Source organism: Hetaerina americana, unplaced genomic scaffold, assembly GCF_022747635.1.
Source record: "Hetaerina americana unplaced genomic scaffold, ioHetAmer1.1.p SCAF_864, whole genome shotgun sequence".
Classification (NCBI taxonomy): domain Eukaryota; kingdom Metazoa; phylum Arthropoda; class Insecta; order Odonata; family Calopterygidae; genus Hetaerina; species Hetaerina americana.
The window spans coordinates 26,318-52,721 of NW_027287499.1; the positions used below are offsets into that span (position 1 = coordinate 26,318).

Genomic DNA, 26,404 nt, shown 5'->3' on the forward strand with positions numbered 1-26,404 from the left:
ATGTGTCCCAGTTTTACGAAATCTAAGTGTCTAGGAATTCAAGTTACAAGGGTGGTCCGACCTCAACATGACGATGGCAACACTATCCTACAAAAGTTAGGGAATATGTTTGCCCATAAGTTATAAGTTATTCGCCAAAATTTAAGCCATTTTGAACATTCAGCTAGTTGTTTGGAAATAGCTCGAGGGAGCCGTTTTGAGGGTTTTTGTGAACATGGAAAAAATTGAGTATCGAGCTGTTATTGAATATTTGTTTTTGAAAGACAGACAACACGACTACGCAAATCAAATACGAGGTGGACGGAGACTGCAGCAGTATGGGGACTCTGCATCATCATTTACGACCGTGAAAGTTTGGGCAGCTGAAATTAATCGTGACCGTACCAGCTTGGCTGATGATGAATTTTAGGGACGGCCAAAAACCGCGGCACTTTGGATCAAAAACGAATCCGAATGAACACTTTCAAGAACCTATTGGAGGGGTTTAAGCGAAGCGAGTAGAATTTTCGCGTGGGTTGATAACTGTATATGAAACATGGATACAATACTACACTCCTCAGACGAAATAACATTCAAAACAGCGGACTGCAAAGGGTGAACCTGCTCCGAAAAAGGCGAAGACGGTTCCATCGGCCGGGAAGTTGATGGCGACTGTTTTTTTTGGAATAGTCACGGAAATGCGTTCATCGACTTTATTCAAACAGGTAAAACAATTGGAAACAAACAACGGGAAAGTATTAAGCATCAATACTTCAGAAGCCGACGGCGGAAATTACAAAAAAAACGACCGCATTAGAAAAAGAAGAAAGTGCTTTTCCATCAGGACAATGTATCTGTTCACACTCCGGCAGTCGCCATGGCTAAAATTCACGAATTACAGTTTGAATTGGTTGACCACTCGTCGTATTCACCAGATCCGACCCCAGCGACTTTTTGCTGTTTCCTAACCTTAAATTTTCGCTTCGAGGACAGATTTTCATCGGGCGAGGTCATCGCATACCTAAAACGCCTATTTTTGCGGAGAAAGACATCAACTGCTATTTGGAGGGGTTAATAAAGTCAGACCATCTCTGGGAAAAGTGTTTTGACTTAAAAGGAGACTATGTTGAAAAATGAAAATAAATTTGAAGAAAAAATGTCTCGTTTGTTAGTTCGGAAACTTTTTAGACTACCCTCGTACATTCCATTCTTCTGTGTATGATTCCCAAAGAATACTTCGTATTTCTTTTCTTGGCTGTCACTTTCGAATTGCTGCCTGAAAATTTTCACATTTATCACCCCTTCAGCATTTTAATAAGAGTGGAAACAGCATGGTCTACTCCATGGCCGTTTTTACGTGCATGCCCGAAGTGGTCATAAAATTGTCTTCTCAGTATATCCCTTTTATTGCGTTCATCAAAGTTGTATTCTCCTTAATTTATTTTTTGGTCCTTTTCCATTGCTGAATTGCTCAAAAAATGTTTTCATCTTTTCATTTTATCTTCATATTCAATCATCATTTCATCGTTCTACCGCACGCATTTGCGTTTTGCGCTCCTAAAAATGGTTTCTTCTTATCTTATGGGCTGCTTCAACTTTCCACATATATAACAGATTGTTGAAGATCTTTCTCTTTTCAATTAAGTTCATGGCTGTTTCAATGTCTAGAGTTTCATAACGATGACTTTAAAGCGGGCTGGACGGCTGAGGAGCAGCTCTTTTCTTCATAGTTAGGAACATGAAGGGGTCCTTGTCGAAAATATCTCATTCGGGTATTCTCAGATTCAGAAAATTAGGAGCACGAAAATCATTCGATTTTTATTAGGCCCTAATGAGAAATTAGCATTGAATGCATAGCAAAGATATCGGGGAAGTTATTATATCATGCCTAAACCCAGGCGAGGAATTGCTTTACGACAATTAGACGTATACTGAGGTCGACTCTAGCGGATTCTATTTCGTGAACCCGATAGATAATGATAACTCGATCTAATCTTTATTACTGAAAGGTCACAACACTAATCGAGGACTGACATGGTAATCATAGATGAATCCTGATTGGGCAATCACAGTAGCATCTGCATTCATGCCGAAAAAACACTGTACCCGAATCTGCTGCATTGGAAGTCGGATAGATCATAAGAAACTGTCATCCCGCTCTGTGATTTAGTCTTACTTCGTTCCTTATTCATCTGGATGATTTTTCTATGCAATCGCTCCTCCGTAATTCAAAGTTTCCTCGCAATTACAGATTTGGCTAATCGCCATGTCAAGTCGCTGAAACAGAAAGGACCCATTACATGTCGCAGTGTGTGAAAGAAAGGATTAGAATTATATCATTCGGAGTTCCAAGCAGTAACATCTACGAGGGGGTATCTTAAACTTTTAAATTTTACTAAAAAATAATCGAAATGTTAATTATCTTATATTTCTTATTCTTAAACCTCAAAATTGTCGCAATCCTAAGTTATATTTTCCTCCCAGTGTTTCTTGACCTTTCAAAGGCCGTCCTTGTAGAACTCAGCAGATTGCATCGAAAACCATTTTCCCCCACTTGAATGACGCCATATGTGTTTCCAAATCTCCGGCCCTGCAATGGTTTATTGAGCTCTTAGAATAAGAAAAACGTAGCGAGGACGAGATTAGGAGGATAGGGTGGATGTGGCTAAATTTCAAAGCCGCATCACTATGGTTTCTCAACAGTACCTCGGGAGCATTGAGGTGGTGCATTGTCGGCAGGAAGACGCATGTCTTTGGTGATCAAACTGCAACGTTTCTTTTTCAGAACATCACCAAATTCGTTCAGTAGCATGCAGTAATAGGCACCAGTGATAGTATCCAGGTAGTCTGTTAAGATTACTCCACGACAGTCTCAAAAAACACAAGGCATAACCTTTCTTGCAGACATCTGCACCTTAGCCTTCTTGGAGGTGAGTTGATTTTGATTTAATGAATCAAAAGCGATCGGAGATATAAGATTGCCAAACCAGAGGCTATTCTGTGTCCACACGATCTCTAAACCCATACATAATACAATTAAAATGTATTAGAAAATCAGTGGAGGAATCAAAAATTGCCGCATGGCAATTTTACGGTTTTGATGGACATACGTACATGTATACCCAATCGTTCATCTATTAGCGCGGGGAATGGCTCAATTTTTGTAAGAGAGAACAAATCTGTCTATACTGTTCCTAGTTAGTCTTTTTGTGCATTGAGCTCTCGCACTCATTCAGCAAAGCTAGCTTTTATTAGAATTTTCACACTAAAATAAGGCTACATTTCTCTTCTCTCTCTCATGACTTCTTCAACAACTACATACCATAAAGTACAGCAATTAACCCATAGGTAGGTTTGGTAGGTGATGGTAGAGTTCACCCAGTACTAAGTCCGAAGGCATTTGAAATTCACACACCAGAGTAGGGGGGGGGGTTCCTTTCCTTCTGCCAGCATTGGGTTTCGCAAGAAGATCTGGTATCCGAAAAATCACACAGCTTGGGTGGGGCTGCAGGTGTCCAGGGAGAGTGCCCGAGAATCGAACCCAAGCCCTCCTGTCAGTAGTCCACCACTCTACCCCTGGACTACCACACACCCCCAACTACATACCAAATAAAGTAAAAAAGTGTATGACATTGACCCACCACAGAGAATAATTTCAATCCCAGGAATATTGTAGTCAATAATTAATCAATTCCTTCAAAAAAAAGAGTCTAGATTACCATGATAATCTTCAAATTATGCAAACGATGATGAGAAAATAGCACTAGAATGAAAAATTCATTCTGTATTGGGAGAGATCCGGGTTCGAATTCCGATCAAGACAAATTATTTTCACACTGGAACTTCGCATTTACTTGTATGTGGACATCAGCAGCAGACTCAACTAGAATAAGCTTCCTTGCAGAAATGGAAATTTCTCCAGCTGATCATAAAAACCAATCCAAAATAGCTTCCTTCATTGCAGTTGAAGATGATATGTTACTAGATTACCATGATAATCTACAAATTATACCAAAGATGATGAGAAAAAAGCACTGTAATGAAAAATTCTGTCAAAAACACAGTTGGCCTCCACTGATGCCCTGTATTGACATACTATTTGCACCCAATTAATCATAAAGTATCTCTGAACGAGCAAACTGAACACATCTCAAAGAGTATATTCACCTTTGGTAGCAATGCATCTTACCTATAGATCAATAAAAAACTGATTTCTGGGCCATTTCAAAATTAATTTTAATAACCAAGGGGCCAAAGAATAGTAACATTACAAGTTCAGTGATATTCCCTGCCAGTTCACTATTTTTTCAAGTATTTTAGAACTCATGGTTTTGATGACTGAGTGACTTCCATGACAAACAAGAAACTTTGATTCAAAATATTCTGAATCCAATGTAATAGGTATAAGAATCACACTGGCTCTTCCAAATAGGTCTTAAAATTTAAGAATAAAGAAAATATGCTAGAAATCTGTTATTATCGCATCCTAAACAAGGCATTTGGAGTAGATATTAAAGGAGCCTGCTGTGTTACCCATGGCATTTGCTTTTGCTTTAATATAAAATGAGAAAGCATCTCATGTGTCCAACATTTGCATCCTGGTTTCTATTCAGAATCAATATATTTTTTCATTTCTAGCACCACTCTTTAGCCACTCCAACCTTAGCATATATTTCTGATCAAAGAGTTTGAACAGATTTGTTGACTCCAGATAGAAATGTCAGCAGTTTTTCTCATACGCAAATGATTTTTACACTTTTTAATTGTTGTATTGAAATGCATATTAGCGGATGACTGAGTTAAAAGTCACTGTTGTGACATTTCTCATAGTTTCTTTGGAATTTAATTAAAATATAATATGTATACTCCTGAAATTGATATGAGGATGGTTGATAGGTGGATGAAAGAAGCATTTTCATCAAGTTTATTCTTAAGAGTAGACAGAGTAGTCAAGGTAGTTTTATGATAGAATCACAACCTAAGCACTTCTACACTATTTGATCTCACCTAAAATGGAAATAAAAAATACTCTAAACCCTGGATCACAATAAACCATTCATCAATTCTACGTTCTTCATATATCTCTACCCTCAATCCAGTATTTCGATCTTTCCTGTGCTCTAAATCGTTTTCCCAACATTACATTGCCATTCAATATGGCCTGGATCCATTTTTCCTGCTTTCTACAAATTTCTCCCATCATCTGTCTCTCGTCCTGCAAATCCTAGGACTTCATTTTTTGCCTATTTACCTTCATAGACAATACTATGCTTCATTATAAATGTGTCTATTCTGTTATTGTAACCAAAAGAGACAAAAATCACCAATAACTATGTGTGTAATACTTTGAGTATCTTTCCTATGCCACCCTATCCATTGTTAAAACAAAAATGTTATCTAGCAGTTTAGAACTTTTGGAAGACTAAATGTAGAACAATCATCATCAGTGTGCTTATGTTTACATTGTACTGAAAAAATATATAAGGAAAAGGTACATGTGTATACAGATGCTATTAAAAAGTTAATCAATCCTAGGGTAATTGAAACCATACATCTTGAATTTTCTTTTCACCTTAATCAGTTCAAATGAAGCTGATTAATGCATGAAATAAACTGTGCTAAATGCGCTCCATCCACCTTTGACAGACTCTGTATTTCAAAAATTCTAATCAGAAAATTATTATGAACAATTCCCATATTTTAAACTTCGGCGGATTTTGCTTTATGCACATTCAACCTTAGACAGGTTTCACTGAACCTAAACCCTTGCATAGATATGGGTGGCACACTGCAGCCAGTTGATTTGGGGTGGGAAGTTGTCCAATCATATACTGCCACGGCATCAGTGGAGAAGAACAGAATACTCCATGACAAATAACACCAAATTACAGGAACTATGAGATATTAGTCTACATGGATATGGCTGCATTAATAAGTAAATGGCATTGCCAGGCACACATTTTATTTTAAAAATAGGAATTTTAATCCATACTGATCTCCACAGTTATGCTGCAATGTATTGACATGGATCTGGGAAATCTCTTGAGGTTGAAACCCTGCCATTTTTCCTGGTACTGGCAACTTGATTAGATAGTACATCATTACAATATTCACCAAAGCATCTAAAAATCTCCACTATATGCATACTACCAATTTACTAAATGTTCCATTCCTAAATTTCTTGTTATGAATTTCATTTCAAGTAATTCCTAGACAATTGGTACAGTTTCTTAAATTTTACGATAGATGCATGGCTATGATTCAGAGAATTTTTATTGTATTTTACCACAAAATTTTAAAGACAGTAGAACCACAATTGTTGATCCCTCCTTTTAAGAACTCAGCAAATGAATTTCATATGATTCAGTTCAAAAGATATTGATCTATGAATCACCAACTCCTGCATCAGTTGGATAATCATAATTTTGACTATATCTGTAGTAGGTGTTCTGTTGCATTACAATATGTATGATGGTGTCCATGTCACTAAAGTTGAGGTGGCCATTTAGTAATATTTATTGGTAAACCACGATACATTAGTATTTATTCAATGGCTTACCTTCTTCTTCCAAGTGAATTGCAACCAACCTGTTATGCTTAGTCACTGATGACACTCTTATCCATGTCTCACGGCCATAGAAAACCATGACGGTACAGATTTGTAAAATTTAATGAATGTCTCCCTTGTGTCTGAATGGGTAAAATTTGGCATAAGTGGTTGTTTCTCATAGTTTGAACCAATCTGATTACTATTTCCCTTATTCTTCAACAATGTATTGTTATATTCCTGGCTAAATACTTAAAATCATTTATTTGTTCAAGCATGTCCATCGCTATTCTGGCTTGATTCATTTCCCTTAATTTGGCTGAAGATCACCAACACATTTCCATTCTTAACAATTGTTATACTAGATTTTGTATTTTTTTTTACTAACTTCTCCATCTAAGATATTAACTTGGTGAGATGTTCCATATCAAGTTGTACTAACGTGCAGGGTGATGACAGAACATTACATGAACAGAAACTCTTAACAGTTCTTATCAAAATTATGGGCTTTCCACTGGTACTGTCAATTTGAGATATGAGGGAAAATAAAAGATACTTAGGAGGAAGAATTTTGCATGAATAGTGACACATAATTGAGCATTCATGAGGAGATTCTTGCAGATTATTTTAAGGAAGGAACAAAAAGTAAATTCTTACTATGTACATGTAGTTGCTATATTTTTATGCACTAGTAATTATGATTATAATGCAACACCCACCTTGTTGCTATTACCAGAACAAATTAGGAGGTATTAAAATTCAAGACCACTTCCAGGCACATGTCAATACATTATACTCACTATGCTGATGATTATCAGTGGTCAAAATTTCCATTTTAAAATGAATTCATGGCTGACTCCATTCAAAATATGCATTTCGTTTCACGATTAAACATGAGATTAACATTTTTTCAAAAATGCGAGACCTTTACATAGTAGGTATTTAAAGGTTTTATAATTATTATGATATTATCATTTAAGCTATTACTATCAATTAGGATGGATTGATGCTTTCAAAATTATTTTTGGGACTAATCATTAATTCTGCATCATTTTAAATGGAATGGAAAGTAGGTTACCAATAAACTGGTGCCATACAGTTGTCAACTTGACACAATTAAATCACAGAAATTTGACTACGAAATATGATCACATGTAAAAGAGATATCTTATATTTGAATTTAGTAATTGAAAAGATCTACAGATTTGACAAAGACAGTAAATTTTTAATAATAGGGAGGACATTGTCACAAATGTCCCACCAGTTACTGAATTAAACTACAAATCTTGTATTCTAGAAAACAGTAAGCAAAATATGGGTTTGATAGGTATTCCTGTACATATTTCCCTTGCAAAAACCAAGATGGGAGAGAATTCCACAATTTTTCCTACCTGCAAAAGAGTATACACATAATTCATAGGGGTCGCAGATATTGTTGCTTTACATGTTCGCAATATTGTAAGCACAGTAGTGAGTAAAAACCTAATCATTGATAGCACTTCACAGCTCATGGGATTTTCTATTGCAGTGCACATTTTAACAGTTTGCCGCAAGCAAATTAGAAGAACCACATTCTGCTCACTACTACAGCAGGATGCGTACTAAGTCTAGGGACATTTAGACACCAAGATGGTGCCCAGAGCCCTTCCCGCCACCACAGTAGGCCAAAATGTAAGTTATTTTCTGGACAGGCTTGGTATATGACTAATTATACAGTAAAACAATAATGTATTAGGGAAAAGGAAATTCCATTACATTATGAATCAAGACAAAACTGATTTTAATAAGAGAAGGAAGTGGTCAAAATCCAATAGGAAGTTCTTAGTTAATGTTCATAGATGGACATGGAGACATTACTTGATGATTAAAACTAGTGTAATCATGAAATAGCCACAAATCAATGAATAGAATTTTAGATAAAAAAGAAGAATAAGTGCAATTTTGTTTGAAGTTCAGGAACAGCTATACAGGAAAGTCTTATTACTCAATGAATCTGATAGGTAATATTTTTAGAATACCAAGAAGTATATTTGGGAGAGTTGATGGGTACGAATATACAAATAATCAAATTTTCTACAATGAATTCCTGGATGTTTAAAATTCAATGTTTAATTGTTGTTATTGCATTACTTCAACTTTTAAAGAGAAAATATAATTAATGAGAAGGGGTTTAAACTCAATACCTTTTCCAGACACATGTCAATACATTTCACTTATAATGCTGAGGATTGGTAGTGTTTAAATTTCTATTTTAAAATAAATTTATGTCAAACCCAACTTACAATATGCATTTCTTGTCATGATGGAATATGAGATTAACAATTTTTTTAATTATGAAATCTTTAAATATTAGGGAAAAAAGGTTTAATAAATATTATGATAGTGTTGTTATAGTCATTACATTCTTACTTACAGAAAACCAATTGTGACAAATTTTTACTCTCAAAATTGTTTTTGGGACTGAGCATTAACTTTGTATCATTCTAAATTGAATAGAAAGTAGGGTAGAATCAAACAGATGCCATACAGTGGTCGACTTGATAAAATTAACCAATAAATTTTTGAAAAGAAACTATAATCACATGTAGAAGAAAAATCTTATATTTTAATTGAATAATTGATTGAAATTAATTGAATAATTAATAAAAAAATATTTATTAAAGTTTCACACCAAACGAAGCCCCAACATCAAGAAATGACTTGGGTGATGTTTGCAGGAAAGAAAAACATTTGCATTGGTCATTATACATATCTTTATTGAATGGAGAAACTCACAAATTCAATTCAAAAAACACAAATTATGAATTAAAAAATGGATCTCACATATAAATGCAACAATTTCAGAGTGTAAAAATCATTTGCCTTGACCGGGATTTGAACCCAGATCCCTCAATATCCAGTCGAGTGCTTAAGCCAGTTAAGCCATCGAGACGTCCTCTTAAACTTTGAAATTTTGAAGGCTTTTAAAGGAACAAGATGTTGTGACAATATACCGTACAAAAAATGTCACAGGCATTTGTATTCGTGCGCAACGTGCCACAGCCCACGAGGTTAAAGCCAACTTTTAAACACTTAGGCTGCTTATACCTTGACAAATTCCAAAGAAACTGCAGGAGATGCCGCAGGAGTAACTCTTAACAGAGTCATCCGCTAATGTGCCAATTCGCACAACTACGAATACCAGTGACATTGTAACATCTTGTTCCTTTAAAAGCTCCAAAATTTCAGAGTTTAAAAGGACGCCTCGGTAGCTTAAGTGGCTAAAGCACTCGACCGGATATTGAGGGATCTGGGTTCGAATTCCAGTCAAGGCGAATGATTTTTACACTCTGGAATTGTTGCATTGAAATGCACATTAGCGGATGACTCCGTCAAGAGTTACTGTTGCGGCATCTCCCGCAGTTTCTTTGGAATTTCACATGTAAATGCCTATGTTAACAGCAAAGATTTACAAAAGGAATGCTAATCTTTGATAGGCAGCACTAAAATCTTCCATTGATGCTTCCTTATTTTCTTGTACCTGGCTCTGCAATAAAAAAAAAGTTTTATTAGAATTGTAGCATTTTGAACGAATTGTGCACTAGTTAGAAATGTATATGAAAACGCAATAAAAGTAATTTAAGATAATGGCATCACAAAAAACAAATATTGTGGCTAAATATTCCACTACCAGCCAAGAGGTAACCAGCTTGGCAGCATTAAAATAGAAAAAAAATATCAACTACAAAAAAATATAGGCCAATATTATTCATATCCAGTCTTCGGAATATGTGAAAGTAAATACCCGAATACAATATGAAGAATTAGAAACAAATAGTGAATTAATTCCCAGAGTTATTGAAGACAGGCAATGTAAAAATAATAAATCAGTTCATTTTATTCATCTCTCTACAAAACTGCTTAATGGATACTCCAGTGATAACTAAAAGGAAAAAATTCTAAAATCAAGTCTATGAGATTGACACCTGAAAAATTGAAAATCAACTGCTTCTTACATCATTGGGGTAATTAAATTGGACAAATTTTTCCTGTGACCTGATTGTGTTAATTCACCCCTAGCTACAGTGACGCCTTGGCAAATACCAGAAAGAAGTTCTTCAGAGGGACAGGTGTGCTCAGTTGGTCATCATATAAAAGAAAATATAAAAAGGCATCCTTTAATAAATTAGGATCTGTTGTAAGGGTTGCTCTCTACATTGGTCAACAAGGATGAATCTCGAGAAATGTCTGCACCACATGAACACAAGCATATGCAACCGAACCCGTATTTTGGTACTTAACATCAACTCCATTTCTTTGCAGTCAGCTGGTTCTCCTGTACTGAATATGTTCATGAAAAAGAGAAGATAACTCAGTCAAAAGATCACGGCCATCACCCACGGTATTTCCATGGGTTTGGTTGAAAAGAAAATAATTAATTAATGCAGTTTTCTAAGCTGTTAGGAACTGGTGTGTATTGGGGTTTCGATTATCCTTATATCATTATAATGTAATAATATTGGAAAAATTCCTATTGGATCTTGATTGAGGTTTCTTGTGTTGAGGTGCCAGAACTGCTTAGTTTTCAGTTCAGCCCACAACAACATTATCGCTCTTATGGTTCATTAAATGAAGAACACAATTTATTTTTTCCATTGTTCTTGAACAGTGGAAAATTACATTACGTTCTTCATTTAATGAACATGAAATTCCACAAAGTTGAGCCAGAAACCATCAAATGCTCTTATGGTTGTTAACCACCCACAAAGGAAGTTGGTTTACCTTTTTCTTTCCCACAAACTCCTGTGGCCTGATTAATGCAAGGGCTGATTGCCAGTGATCGATATGACGACTCACATTACTGGCGGCCAACTCATGGGTTTATTGTATTGGTTATCCATTGTTCCGTTGAAGTAGTCAGAAGTAGAATCAACTTCCCTCGGGAATTCTGCTGTGGCCTGCCCATTCTTGCGCTAAACACCTACAAGAACAAACGAGAGATGCACTAAATCCAGATGATGCGAAAAAACATATTACATTAACATAGAAAACAAATCTATTTTCTCACCTCTTCCAATGTTGTACTCCCGTGGCAACATGATTACTAAAAACTTGAGTCGCTAATTTCACACGCATTTTTTGGAATGATGTTGGGGACGAATAACCTCTGTGAAGTTGAAGAGCCTATTTAAATGAAACACAATAAGGTTTAATAAATACATCAATCAAAAAATTATTATTGCCAATCGGATTATAAGAAAAACTGAAACAGGTAATCTAAACAATCAATTTTGAAACATTATATGGTAAAAAAAGGATGCAGGATGAGGTGATTTAACTTTTTCAAACCTTATTTAAATCACATGGTAAACTCATAAAAAATAATCAATACTCCAAAACTGCTATTATTTGGTAGCGACCACTGAAATTCAACAATCATGCCCACAACAAACCATTATTCCCTATTAATTGCTGACTATATTTTTGTAATACCTCAGTTTATCTCCACAGAAATTGATAATGTTCACTTGAAAGCGCTGGATTGAAAAACAGACAACATTTGAGAATGAAAACATATGTATACATTAAAATAATTACAGGTAAGGTTAAGTTATAAATATTAGAAATTATATATAAATAACCAGGAATTCTAAGTATGAATGTCAGGCTTATATTCAGACACATTAACAACACTGTAACAGTAAATTGGCCTGCCTCTGAAAAATAATCAACACCGCCGGGTTTTGAACCCGCGCCCTCAGGGCCAGTACGCCAGTATGTTAGCCCCCGCACCATCTCGATCCCCAGGAGCTTCCTGTAGTGGCACATGAGGTTATCTATGATTCCTCGAGACAGACCAGCACTCTGCGTCCCTGCTGGCTGAGTCATCTGTCCCATGCACGCAATATCTCCGCAAAAAGCTCCGCATAAAAGTGGCATAGTAGCAAGAGTAGGGAGTGGCACAGTAAATTTATTTTGCATTGAATTTTGTGGGGACACAGCAAAAGTGGCATAGTAACCAGATTTGACTGTATTATTGCTTATTCTCACCAGGCGATCAGGACACAATACTATATAGCAAGAGGCAATATAGCATTGCACGTGATATAAGGTGCATCCATATATGATAAATCACAGACTAAATAGAAATATGTAAAAAGGCAACAAACTACACAGCAATATGTACATGTTATATCATACTATACAGAAATATGTAAACATTATTATACAGTTCAACTTGATATGTGAATATACACTAGCACATAGTGCTATTATGCTAATATATAATGCTTCAATCAATTCTCAAAACCACAGAATGATCATCATATAAATGAAATGACTCCAATAGCGGTTAACAGTTTACCTGTCAAAACTAAGTACAGATGAGGTTAGTTGGCTAACGCCACAAGTCAAAGGATGGGGTAAAGGTAAAACAAAAGGAAAGGGATGAGAAAGGTGAACACAAATATGTGTATTGCGGCCACAAAGTAGCCCTCTTCAGCGTACTGAAGGTGAATCGTCACGACAATACACGTTGAAGTGAGAAAGGGTTGAAGGCATCCGAAGAATATATAGGGAGGAATAAGGGTAATAGTGTGAAATGTGGGGAGGGTGAAAAAGACGGGAGCCAATAGTTGAGGAGTTTGAGAAGATTGGGTATACAAAAAGTTGGTGAAGGGGAGGGGAAGCTGCATGATTGAGAAACGAGCATTGGAGAAGTTGGGGGAAGTGAAGGGAAAGCTTAGCACAAACGTTGAGCCTATGTTTGTAGGGGAAGGAGAAGTGAAAGGTGGACGAAATGGCAGGGATCAGGATTGGTGGGGTGGCTTTCATATTGGCTTCCCACCCAGAGGGCTCGGGTTCAAATCCCGGTGGTGTTGAATATTTTTCTTAGAGTTATCTCGATCCTTCTTGAGGTGCTTTGTGGAGGGCACTTTGAGTGAGTACGCCGTCCGTCAGATAGGACGTTAAGCTGCGGACCCCTTGGTGCCTTTCGTAAAGAGTAGGCTAATGCCGACGCCAGGTTTATCTCCACCCTTCATCCTTTCCTGTCCATCCCCTATGGTGCAAGTGACCTCAGCAGTCGGTCGCCTCCCCTAAATACTACTACTACGAAATGGCCGTTGATGAAGGGGGGAGGGGGAAGAATGTTTCAGAGAGTGAAGGGAACACCTCATGATCAAGGAAGTGACTGTTAGGGAAGAGGAAAAGGGCGGAAGTGAAGGGACGAGAAGCACAAACATTTAAGAGACCGTAGATTCAATATAAACACATAGGACTATTTCAAATTTAACAAGGAGAATAATGAGGAGTAGGAAATAGGTCCTGTGTTGCCGTTTAAGAGATTGCCTCTGTCTTTGAAAATCCAAGTGCTCTCGTAAGCATCAAGTAAATTATTCCTCATTTGTTTTAGAAGATTTAGATTGTCTTTTGTCATGTGGTGTCCTGTTTCAATTACAGGGCTACTCTGTGGCCGAAATACATGCACTCGTATTCACCTTTCTCATCCCTTTCCTTTTGTTTTAACCTTTACCCCATTCTTTGACTTGTGGTGCTAGCCAACTAACCTCATTTGCACTTTGTTTTGAAAGGTAAATTGTTTACCGCTATTGGAGTCATTTCATTTATTTAATACTGCTAGCCGTAAGAGCCAATTCAATAATATCATATAATTATCCACAGTTATTTTTGAATGGAGCATTAAATGAGAGAATACTTATAAGCTTGCCTACTTATTATATTGTGAGGAAAGACGCGGTTCACTCATTAAAAGAATTAAAAATCACGAAGATTAAAAAGGTTCCTTGTACAGAGAAAATATATTTTTCCATTCTTAGAAAATCATCTGTCTTACCGATTTAAATTAATGCATTTAAATCTGTTAAGGGTTAAACTAATCAATATCCTTTCAAACATCATTGCCCACAGCCAAGTTTTCATACACATAATGCTGAGAAAAAACATTCAACACTAGAAATTGTCACAGTTAAATTGCTAATTACCTGAAGAATATTATGGATTGTAGAATGTATCTTTTTATCAGAAGCTTTAAAAGCCATTTATATTGCGGGCAATTGACTTCCAGTCAGATAAAGTCCAATACGTTCCCACATCTTATAATTAGGGAATTGAGAGGTTTTTAAATTTGAAAAGAATTCAAGCTGAGCACACTCTCATGACGGAGAGAAGCTAAGTACAAGACATGCAGAACATCCTGCTCAAACCAAGCTTATGGGTCCTCAATGAAGAGGACCTTAACACTAAGATCCTAGGAGAGGAATATATGCCAAAACCCTACTGTAATCTTCCAACATTCCCTACCTTATAAACTCCATAATTTTCCTAGCTAGCCATATCTCCTAGGTTAATTTTTAAGCCAACCTATCTGCCGTCTGCTTTGCAATAATAAATATTTCACCCAAATGATCATTTACTTATCAAATCTTACTCTCCAGAACTGCAATCAGTGAATTCATTACTTCTGATGATTTTGACTCGGACCAATTCTGGGACAATATTTAAAAAAGATAACCCCTCTTAAGATAACAGAGATCAGTCACTCTTAATATGCCTCCAAATGTTTGCCAAAAATATATTTCTTTACTTCTTCATCTGTAGTATTTCTGGTTGAAAACAAAAAAGTATAGTACAAAATGGTTCTCCACCAAAAACTTTTGCTTGGTCATAAATGTTTTGGCCAATATAACAGCCTTTCAACACATTTAAAGAAATTGGATGGAACAGCAATCACATGAATTTGTATGTATTTCGCATGATGGGATATCTATGCTCTACTTTTGGGTTGGGAGTTGGATATCTGCTCATCATGTGGAATTTAAGGCTGCTAATATTCATTGATATAGAGCACACAATTTCAAAGACTTTGCGTGCAGTGAAATATAAAATATGACATCCTTCACTGTCAAGAGTGAAGTGTAACTGCAAGAGATGAAGTTTCATAAAATTATTCGCTGAGCACTATCAATTTAAAACTTCCAGTTTGAAACCTCTTTAATGAATCCTCTCATTGTAAAAGGCGATTAAAATATAAAAATTACCATTGTTTGAAAGGAAGACAGACATAGTGCACCTAGATATGCCAATAATGTGAAACATACAAAACAGTTGCTAATAGAGAATATTGCTCAGTTAAAACTCATTTTATTCTTGGTGATTGTTCAGAAAGCAAAATAATGTAGTCTCATGGGATACTCATATCTTACGTGAGACGGTTCCAGACCCCATCAAAAATCTAAGACAAAGGAACCCTCTTCCTCTCCTCCTATAACACATTAAACATATAATGCATTACTAGAAAACTTTGAGCATACTCGGACCACATGTTTTGGTTACACGGTCTGTACCTCACTGTTGCAACAATCTTACATAAAAATAAAGCAGATTTCTTTTAATTTCTTATTGGGCATAATCAACACCACTTTGGCAGTACTATTTGCACCTGCTGGCGGCTTGAATGCCCAAAGGCCAACATCTGTGATTAGGTTTCTAACAGTCGTCTTTAGTGTGGAACCAATTTTATCTATGGACCTAGCTTAGAACTCATTTGTAAATTCAAACTAAAAAGGTTCTTCTTCCTCATAGACTGAATTACATGACTGATCAAATCGCTAATCAGATGGAATGAAAACAGGATTTGTTCATAATTTTTCTTTCCCTTCTATTTTCAACTTTCTTTCTACGCCTTTTATAAAAGTTCGGAGGAGAAATTTTTACCACTTCTCTTCAGTGGATCCACCCCTGGCATTAGTATAGAAAAGTTTCAACAATGGACGCTTGTTTCCAGTTGACATACGTTATTCAACTAATTTTTTGTTCAAAGGTCATCAAAATTAAAAGAAAGAAGTTCAGAGAAAATGTAATTTTGGGGTTCGCCGTGGCTTAATTATCCTGGAAACTGAGGTATTCACTATAAAAAAATACTATTCCGAAGCAATAAACACTGAAGAGTGAATGCAGTGCAGTTATTCCCAATACATTTTATTAAATTTCACAAAAATATGGCCTAGGTTCAAGGCAGAGCTGCCCGATTATTCATTCTGTAACCATAATTGTTTAATTAAGTATTTACCATTATGTGCTCCTTGAGGTCTGGATTTTCTCGGAGGACAAACTTAGCCCTTGTTTCTGCATATTTCCCAATCGCTACAATCACTCCAACATGAAGAAGTCTCAGGACATTTACTAAAGCAGCATCACATGGCTTTCTAATGAGATCCAGCTGCTCTTTCTTGAGAATTATTAAAGCATAAATTACTACTAGTGATAGTCATTACATATGTGACGGTAAATAGAATAACTTGTCCCAAAAAGAAATAGTATCACATTTTCTGTTATATTTCCAATCCTACAATAAAACACAGATATATGTCATAAATTAAAATAGGTAACCTTCAATTCTGCAGGTGTAATATTCCGACCAGATTCGGATAACAGCAATAATGGGCAATGGTTGTAAACAACAGCGTTAGCAAGAGCACACTCAGGCGTCGAGCATATTCGGCGAAGCAGGCCCCAAAAACGACGCCCACTTGTTTCGCTTCGATGACAAGATAATCCGCGAACAAGACGCTGAGGATGTTCTCTTAACGGGCGACCAACCACTGCATTCAGCTCAAACCAGTCACGAACCATGGACACTTCTCCGAAAGGTATCTACAAAATAAGACCGAAAGTTATTTTTCTTTCAGCGCTATGACACATTTACATGAATTCAGACGAGCGAAAAGTCAATATGACAGCTCTTTCTCCTGAAAGGTTAACATTAATGTCGTCATTTCAGATCGAACAAACATTAAAATTCTTTGCAATGCCAGCATACTATTGTTTCATGAACATTCCTTTGCACTGCGTGTTTGAGAGGCTTTTATAATTTTCTCTGGGTCCATCTTGACAACTGCAATGACTTCAAGAAGAATTTAACATTATTAGTAGCAGGCTAACCCCAGTTTGCGCCATTCCCCACGGACCAGGATTCATGCCGAGAAATAACAACCTCTTCGTTGAGTCACAGTATTTTTTAACAAACATGGAATGTAGATGAAAGGCATAATCCAAGGGATTGTAGACGTAACTGACGGGGGAAGTAAATTTCAAGTCATTTAAACAGTTGCTCAACGCACACTCAATGGCCAAAAGTCTATCTGCCACCGAATAGTCGGACTGCCTCTCTGAAACTTCAACGGGGCTCGAAACTGAACTACTGTAGCAATCCATCGTGATTGTTCATGACAATGTTTTCAAATTAATAAGAAGGTTGCAAATCTCGGAGGCAATGTTACCAACCTATTCACTCAATAGAAAACGTTAAGTTTCGCCGGGTTAACCACTACCTAGACACGATAGAATGAATACCATAAATAACCATAAACATGCTCAACATTATGAGCACGCATTCCCGCCATATGCATGAAGTCTGAACATGTGACTAACGCAATGCGGCGGGAAGATATGTTTTCAGGAAAATTACAATTAAAATACAATGACACGTTTGTTTCCACCATGCTTCAACGCTGGCGGTGCAACTGAAATAGTGCCACATGATAAAGGAATTTCTTTCAGTAGGAAAGAATAATGCATTACAAAATTTTAGATGTCCAGTTTCTCGTTGTTCCTGCAATGGTGAAGACTTTCCTTTTCTAAACATTACCCTGGCAACAAAATGTTGGCGATGAATTAGACGCGTGGACGTCTACGGTCATACTTAATTTTGCGAGGAATAAAATGGTTTACTCAGTTGAAACCTACTACTTTTGTCTTATGAAAAACTCTTGGTTTCCTTAGGAACAAGTGTGTAAGTGTAGTTTTGAAAAAGCATTTATGATGAAATATGTACTTGATTGAAATTAAGTAATAATATACATTTTTCAATGATGGGAATATAATAGTGAAAGAGCAACAATAATACGACGTGAATATAGAACTACATGGAACCCGACGTGCCATCTCACATGACGTATTGTCATTGTCACGTAGAGTGACTAGATCATTATAAGAAGTTAAGTAATGGTGTTGTTTTTGTAATTCGACCACTCAGAATGTGACAATGCCATCGGCACCATTGCTGGTGCTGAACGATCATCGATGACTCGGATTCTAGGATAAACCATGAATTCCAAGTCGTTCTCACGCTCAGGCAAAGTCACTATTTATCGTCCTCGTGGCGAATGGTACACTCATGTTGTGACAAGAGGGCACAGATACATACTACAGAAATGATCCTGTGAAGTATGATCTTGATGAATTAAGGAGGGTGCCGTGTCCGGTTTCTTACCTACACCAAAACGCGTCGCGGGTACCAATTATTAGTATCTAACATTTTCTTATTTATATCGTAGGCACAAGAATATTGTTCCATTTTAATAATATTTAAACATATTTACCAGAAAATTGATATCTTATTTTTGCCTTATATTGCATTTTTTCGGCTCAGAGTCCGTATTTCCGTCTCTGACTGGAACCAAAACGGCGCCGTATTTGAACATGGCCACTGACAGACGCAAGGGCTACTCGAACTTGTGCTTCGAATTCGTTTATAAATAAACATCAGTGTACCTAGTGTTACTCTCGAAATTTACTTTTTCACTAGGCCTCAGCAGGTACCTTGCCAAAAATCCTCCTAACTCCTAGGATTCATTGAGGATTAATTGTTTTGGGAGATAGTTGAGGCCGCTATTTTATGACCTGTGTGTCACAGGTGTATCATTGACAGCACTACATCTACATCTACTTAATACCCCGCCAGCCACCGCAAGGGCGTGTGGCGGGGGGTGTCAGGACACCACCCATAATTAAGAAAGAAAAAAAACCGCACGCCAAAGCCACAAATTCATACATCCACAAAAAAAACATGGAATACAGTCATGCAATAACACATGCAAACACTCAAACCACCAACTAACATACACATGCGCCTACAAGTATACCTAACATCTTTGCAGTGTTTAATTTTGTTCCGACTTGTTAATTCAGTGTTTTTAATATTTCTACATCTACATCTACATAATACCCCGCAAGCCGCCGCAAGGGCGTGTGGCGGGGGGTGTTAGGTCACCAACCGTAAAAAAGAAAAATACCACATGCAAAAAAAACAACACGGAAAATTACACCCACAGCAGCGCACACACTCATGCAAAAATCCCTTCATCCAATACTCATGCAAACACATATACCGCAAAACAACTAAAAAACTGCACCCCATGATCGCTCATGTGTTCCCCGGGTGGGCGTGGAGGATCGTTTGGTGCTTTTGTGTTTTTGTTGTAGACGCTCTGGAAAAAATGGTTTAAAATATTTGCCTTTTTCACGCTATCTGTAATGACTTCTCCATTTTCCGTCTTCAAAGAGTGAACAGTGGGACGTTTACCCTGTATTTCCCTAGCATAGGACCAGAATGACTTTGGATTTTCCTCAAGATATTCGCTTAGCATTTTAGATTTAAAAGAGTGTAGTGCTGTGCGCATAATACTTTTCGTCTTACTACGACATTCTTTTAGTTGCTGTTTGGTTGTATTCATATAAATTATATCGTCACTTTTTAAACTCTTTTTAAAATTTGACTGTAGCTTTCTTTGCCTTCTTAATGCCGATCTGACTTCCCCGTTGTACCATCTAGGTTCCTTACTGTCGCATTTGAGTTTGGACGGGATGTACGTCTTTATTCCTTCGCGTAAAATATTTAAGAAATAATTCCAAGTGTTCTCTGTATTTGTTGTCAGTGTTTTTGTGATGTATTCTGGTATTTTTATGTTTAAATATTCTCTTAGTCCGTTAAAATTTGCCTTGTTGTATAGGTATATTTTACGCTTTTCTTTGTTTATTTTGATGAACTTAGTTTTTAACTCTACAAGAATAGCCTTATGGTCACTGATTCCGTCTATTATTTCAATGTTAGTAATGATTTCGGGCATAGAAGTCGCAAAGATGTCTAGTATGCTTTGGCTCCGTGTTGGTGATTTAACAATTTGTTCTAAGGAGTGTTTTGTGAATATATGAAGGAGTTCTTGGCATGAATCTCTGTTTTTGGCAGATTATTAACATTAGAAATATGTAATACGGGCTGCTCCAAGCTACGCATTGTGGCTCATGTCGGGACAAACGACGCCTCGGAACTTGGATCTGAAGAGATCCTGCGCTCCTTTAAGGAGATGCACTCGGAGGTGAAACGAGTCGAGGCAGAGTTGAAGGTCCCAATTAAATTGAGTATATGTAGTATTGTGCCGCGTGTAGACCGCGGAAGGCTCGTTTGGAGCGGCATTGAGGGTTTAAATCAGAGATTGCTGGGATTTTGCCGGGGAATCGGAGCGGACTTCGTTGATCTGAGGCCCGTCCTCTCATCGTGTCGGGTACCCCTTAATCGCTCCGGGGTCCATTATACTACCGAGGCATCGCAGTTGGTAGCGCGTAGGTTACACGAACACGTTTCGAGGGTTTAGCATAGCTGGTAGGCAAGAGCGTAGGTCATATATTGGGAAAAATAAAGTAGAATCCAGCGCTTTTTGTCAATTCAGTTCAGGTAATGCCTCTCATATCCCCAAAAAAATTGAACAAACAAACACTTGCGTTAAAACAACATATAACTCACGTAAATTTAATAAAATTGGTGCCTCTACATACATAACAGATAGCAATGCAAGTGAATGTAATTCTTTTGTCTCTGTTCACCACGAATCGTCTCAAAACAGTTTTGTTAGCGTACATAAAACCGAAAAACAAGAAGTTATTAGCCATATTAAAATTATAACATTAAACTGCCGTAGCATTAGAAACAAAATATCGGATATTGAACATATTTTTGTCAGTACAAACGCAGACATAGTAGTTGGAACAGAAAGTTGGCTCACGGGAGATATAGCAAACAATGAGGTTTTTCCAAACGGTTTCACAATTTACAGAAGGGACAGACCAAATAGGTTGGGTGGGGGAGTATTTATTGCAGTAAAGTCACATCTTAGTAGCCAACGATATGAATGCGACGTAGATGACATAGAAAGCGTTTGGTGCAACATTAAGGACTACAACGGCAGAAGCCTATACGTGTGTTCATTTTATAGACCCCCAGATTCTAACACAGATGTCCTACACAAGCTCGACGAACAAATATCCACTATCAGCAGCAGACAAAGCAACAGTATTACTATAATCGCTGGGGACACAAATCTACCGTCAATTGACTGGGACAACTACTGCGTAGGAAAATCTGCCAAAAACAGAGATTCATGCCAAGAACTCCTTCATATATTCACAAAACACTCCTTAGAACAAATTGTTAAATCACCAACACGGAGCCAAAGCATACTAGACATCTTTGCGACTTCTATGCCCGAAATCATTACTAACATTGAAATAATAGACGGAATCAGTGACCATAAGGCTATTCTTGTAGAGTTAAAAACTAAGTTCATCAAAATAAACAAAGAAAAGCGTAAAATATACCTATACAACAAGGCAAATTTTAACGGACTAAGAGAATATTTAAACATAAAAATACCAGAATACATCACAAAAACACTGACAACAAATACAGAGAACACTTGGAATTATTTCTTAAATATTTTACGCGAAGGAATAAAGACGTACATCCCGTCCAAACTCAAATGCGACAGTAAGGAACCTAGATGGTACAACGGGGAAGTCAGATCGGCATTAAGAAGGCAAAGAAAGCTACAGTCAAATTTTAAAAAGAGTTTAAAAAGTGACGATATAATTTATATGAATACAACCAAACAGCAACTAAAAGAATGTCGTAGTAAGACGAAAAGTATTATGCGCACAGCACTACACTCTTTTAAATCTAAAATGCTAAGCGAATATCTTGAGGAAAATCCAAAGTCATTCTGGTCCTATGCTAGGGAAATACAGGGTAAACGTCCCACTGTTCACTCTTTGAAGACGGAAAATGGAGAAGTCATTACAGATAGCGTGAAAAAGGCAAATATTTTAAACCATTTTTTCCAGAGCGTCTACAACAAAAACACAAAAGCACCAAACGATCCTCCACGCCCACCCGGGGAACACATGAGCGATCATGGGGTGCAGTTTTTTAGTTGTTTTGCGGTATATGTGTTTGCATGAGTATTGGATGAAGGGATTTTTGCATGAGTGTGTGCGCTGCTGTGGGTGTAATTTTCCGTGTTGTTTTTTTTGCATGTGGTATTTTTCTTTTTTACGGTTGGTGACCTAACACCCCCCGCCACACGCCCTTGCGGCGGCTTGCGGGGTATTATGTAGATGTAGATGTAGAAATATTAAAAACACTGAATTAACAAGTCGGAACAAAATTAAACACTGCAAAGATGTTAGGTATACTTGTAGGCGCATGTGTATGTTAGTTGGTGGTTTGAGTGTTTGCATGTGTTATTGCATGACTGTATTCCATGTTTTTTTTGTGGATGTATGAATTTGTGGCTTTGGCGTGCGGTTTTTTTTCTTTCTTAATTATGGGTGGTGTCCTGACACCCCCCGCCACACGCCCTTGCGGTGGCTGGCGGGGTATTAAGTAGATGTAGATGTAGTGCTGTCAATGATACACCTGTGACACACAGGTCATAAAATAGCGGCCTCAACTATCTCCCAAAACAATTAATCCTCAATGAATCCTAGGAGTTAGGAGGATTTTTGGCAAGGTACCTGCTGAGGCCTAGTGAAAAAGTAAATTTCGAGAGTAACACTAGGTACACTGATGTTTATTTATAAACGAATTCGAAGCACAAGTTCGAGTAGCCCTTGCGTCTGTCAGTGGCCATGTTCAAATACGGCGCCGTTTTGGTTCCAGTCAGAGACGGAAATACGGACTCTGAGCCGAAAAAATGCAATATAAGGCAAAAATAAGATATCAATTTTCTGGTAAATATGTTTAAATATTATTAAAATGGAACAATATTCTTGTGCCTACGATATAAATAAGAAAATGTTAGATACTAATAATTGGTACCCGCGACGCGTTTTGGTGTAGGTAAGAAACCGGACACGGCACCCTCCTTAATTCATCAAGATCATACTTCACAGGATCATTTCTGTAGTATGTATCTGTGCCCTCTTGTCACAACATGAGTGTACCATTCGCCACGAGGACGATAAATAGTGACTTTGCCTGAGCGTGAGAACGACTTGGAATTCATGGTTTATCCTAGAATCCGAGTCATCGATGATCGTTCAGCACCAGCAATGGTGCCGATGGCATTGTCACATTCTGAGTGGTCGAATTACAAAAACAACACCATTACTTAACTTCTTATAATGATCTAGTCACTCTACGTGACAATGACAATACGTCATGTGAGATGGCACGTCGGGTTCCATGTAGTTCTATATTCACGTCGTATTATTGTTGCTCTTTCACTATTATATTCCCATCATTGAAAAATGTATATTATTACTTAATTTCAATCAAGTACATATTTCATCATAAATGCTTTTTCAAAACTACACTTACACACTTGTTCCTAAGGAAACCAAGAGTTTTTCATAAGACAAAAGTAGTAGGTTTCAACTGAGTAAACCATTTTATTCCTCGCAAAATTAAGTATGACCGTAGACGTCCACGCGTCTAATTCATCGCCAACATTTTGTTGCCAGGGTAATGTTTAGAAAAGGAAAGTCTTCACCATTGCAGGAACAACGAGAAACTGGACATCTAAAATTTTGTAATGCATTATTCTTTCCTACTGAAAGAAATTCCTTTATCATGTGGCACTATTTCAGTTGCACCGCCAGCGTTGAAGCATGGTGGAAACAAACGTGTCATTGTATTTTAATTGTAATTTTCCTGAAAACATATCTTCCCGCCGCATTGCGTTAGTCACATGTTCAGACTTCATGCATATGGCGGGAATGCGTGCTCATAATGTTGAGCATGTTTATGGTTATTTATGGTATTCATTCTATCGTGTCTAGGTAGTGGTTAACCCGGCGAAACTTAACGTTTTCTATTGAGTGAATAGGTTGGTAACATTGCCTCCGAGATTTGCAACCTTCTTATTAATTTGAAAACATTGTCATGAACAATCACGATGGATTGCTACAGTAGTTCAGTTTCGAGCCCCGTTGAAGTTTCAGAGAGGCAGTCCGACTATTCGGTGGCAGATAGACTTTTGGCCATTGAGTGTGCGTTGAGCAACTGTTTAAATGACTTGAAATTTACTTCCCCCGTCAGTTACGTCTACAATCCCTTGGATTATGCCTTTCATCTACATTCCATGTTTGTTAAAAAATACTGTGACTCAACGAAGAGGTTGTTATTTCTCGGCATGAATCCTGGTCCGTGGGGAATGGCGCAAACTGGGGTTAGCCTGCTACTAATAATGTTAAATTCTTCTTGAAGTCATTGCAGTTGTCAAGATGGACCCAGAGAAAATTATAAAAGCCTCTCAAACACGCAGTGCAAAGGAATGTTCATGAAACAATAGTATGCTGGCATTGCAAAGAATTTTAATGTTTGTTCGATCTGAAATGACGACATTAATGTTAACCTTTCAGGAGAAAGAGCTGTCATATTGACTTTTCGCTCGTCTGAATTCATGTAAATGTGTCATAGCGCTGAAAGAAAAATAACTTTCGGTCTTATTTTGTAGATACCTTTCGGAGAAGTGTCCATGGTTCGTGACTGGTTTGAGCTGAATGCAGTGGTTGGTCGCCCGTTAAGAGAACATCCTCAGCGTCTTGTTCGCGGATTATCTTGTCATCGAAGCGAAACAAGTGGGCGTCGTTTTTGGGGCCTGCTTCGCCGAATATGCTCGACGCCTGAGTGTGCTCTTGCTAACGCTGTTGTTTACAACCATTGCCCATTATTGCTGTTATCCGAATCTGGTCGGAATATTACACCTGCAGAATTGAAGGTTACCTATTTTAATTTATGACATATATCTGTGTTTTATTGTAGGATTGGAAATATAACAGAAAATGTGATACTATTTCTTTTTGGGACAAGTTATTCTATTTACCGTCACATATGTAATGACTATCACTAGTAGTAATTTATGCTTTAATAATTCTCAAGAAAGAGCAGCTGGATCTCATTAGAAAGCCATGTGATGCTGCTTTAGTAAATGTCCTGAGACTTCTTCATGTTGGAGTGATTGTAGCGATTGGGAAATATGCAGAAACAAGGGCTAAGTTTGTCCTCCGAGAAAATCCAGACCTCAAGGAGCACATAATGGTAAATACTTAATTAAACAATTATGGTTACAGAATGAATAATCGGGCAGCTCTGCCTTGAACCTAGGCCATATTTTTGTGAAATTTAATAAAATGTATTGGGAATAACTGCACTGCATTCACTCTTCAGTGTTTATTGCTTCGGAATAGTATTTTTTTATAGTGAATACCTCAGTTTCCAGGATAATTAAGCCACGGCGAACCCCAAAATTACATTTTCTCTGAACTTCTTTCTTTTAATTTTGATGACCTTTGAACAAAAAATTAGTTGAATAACGTATGTCAACTGGAAACAAGCGTCCATTGTTGAAACTTTTCTATACTAATGCCAGGGGTGGATCCACTGAAGAGAAGTGGTAAAAATTTCTCCTCCGAACTTTTATAAAAGGCGTAGAAAGAAAGTTGAAAATAGAAGGGAAAGAAAAATTATGAACAAATCCTGTTTTCATTCCATCTGATTAGCGATTTGATCAGTCATGTAATTCAGTCTATGAGGAAGAAGAACCTTTTTAGTTTGAATTTACAAATGAGTTCTAAGCTAGGTCCATAGATAAAATTGGTTCCACACTAAAGACGACTGTTAGAAACCTAATCACAGATGTTGGCCTTTGGGCATTCAAGCCGCCAGCAGGTGCAAATAGTACTGCCAAAGTGGTGTTGATTATGCCCAATAAGAAATTAAAAGAAATCTGCTTTATTTTTATGTAAGATTGTTGCAACAGTGAG

General features: G+C 37.2%; 2 protein-coding genes and 2 non-coding genes across 8 annotated transcripts; 2 read left to right on the plus strand and 2 right to left on the minus strand.

The window, feature by feature from the left end:
- Positions 1–9,283: 9,283 nt before the first annotated feature.
- On the minus strand, positions 9,284–18,735 carry LOC139698472 (single-strand selective monofunctional uracil DNA glycosylase-like). 4 transcript variants are annotated; one of them, XR_011702948.1, is made up of 6 exons: positions 18,272–18,735; positions 16,916–17,179; positions 16,596–16,754; positions 11,574–11,689; positions 11,288–11,486; positions 9,284–10,052 (listed from the first exon to the last, which is right to left on the minus strand). XR_011702948.1 is itself a non-coding variant. In XM_071597351.1 (5 exons), the coding sequence occupies exons 1-5, from the start codon at positions 17,738–17,740 to the stop codon at positions 11,435–11,437; spliced, it is 864 nt and encodes a 287-aa protein (XP_071453452.1). In that variant the 5' UTR covers positions 17,741–17,942; the 3' UTR covers positions 9,284–11,434. The 4 variants fall into 4 exon arrangements, 1 of the variants encoding a protein (XP_071453452.1); XR_011702949.1 differs by lacking the exon at positions 18,272–18,735 and adding an exon at positions 17,810–17,942; XR_011702947.1 differs by lacking the exon at positions 18,272–18,735 and adding an exon at positions 17,468–17,942.
- On the minus strand, positions 18,552–18,761 carry LOC139698474 (small nucleolar RNA U3). The gene has a single exon (XR_011702951.1). It is a non-coding gene; the product is annotated as a small nucleolar RNA U3 (small nucleolar RNA).
- A 4,752-nt stretch (positions 18,762–23,513) lies between these two features.
- Positions 23,514–23,723, plus strand: LOC139698475 (small nucleolar RNA U3). The gene has a single exon (XR_011702952.1). It is a non-coding gene; the product is annotated as a small nucleolar RNA U3 (small nucleolar RNA).
- A 609-nt stretch (positions 23,724–24,332) lies between these two features.
- LOC139698473 (single-strand selective monofunctional uracil DNA glycosylase-like) lies at positions 24,333–25,712 on the plus strand. 2 transcript variants are annotated; one of them, XR_011702950.1, is made up of 3 exons: positions 24,333–24,929; positions 25,096–25,359; positions 25,521–25,712. XR_011702950.1 is itself a non-coding variant. In XM_071597352.1 (3 exons), exons 1-3 carry the CDS (start codon positions 24,535–24,537, stop codon positions 25,689–25,691), a joined length of 708 nt encoding a protein of 235 aa, XP_071453453.1. In that variant the 5' UTR covers positions 24,333–24,534; the 3' UTR covers positions 25,692–25,712. The 2 variants fall into 2 exon arrangements, 1 of the variants encoding a protein (XP_071453453.1); XM_071597352.1 differs by having other exon boundaries at positions 24,333–24,807.
- The last annotated feature ends 692 nt before the right edge of the window (positions 25,713–26,404 follow it).

Bases quoted from the DNA above. Each gene is read 5' to 3' on its own strand.
- LOC139698473 (XM_071597352.1), top strand. From the start codon at position 24,535: ATGGATTGCTACAGTAGTTCAGTTTCGAGCCCCGTTGAAGTTTCAGAG. The intron at 24,808-25,095 runs GTTAGCCTGCTA...CTTATTTTGTAG, and splicing joins GGGGAATGGCGCAAACTGGG to ATACCTTTCGGAGAAGTGTC. The intron at 25,360-25,520 runs GTTACCTATTTT...ATAATTCTCAAG, and splicing joins TTACACCTGCAGAATTGAAG to AAAGAGCAGCTGGATCTCAT.
- LOC139698472 (XM_071597351.1), bottom strand. From the start codon at position 17,740: ATGGATTGCTACAGTAGTTCAGTTTCGAGCCCCGTTGAAGTTTCAGAG. The intron at 16,755-16,915 runs GTTACCTATTTT...ATAATTCTCAAG, and splicing joins TTACACCTGCAGAATTGAAG to AAAGAGCAGCTGGATCTCAT. The intron at 11,487-11,573 runs GTGAGAAAATAG...TTGTTCTTGTAG, and splicing joins GGAGTACAACATTGGAAGAG to GTGTTTAGCGCAAGAATGGG.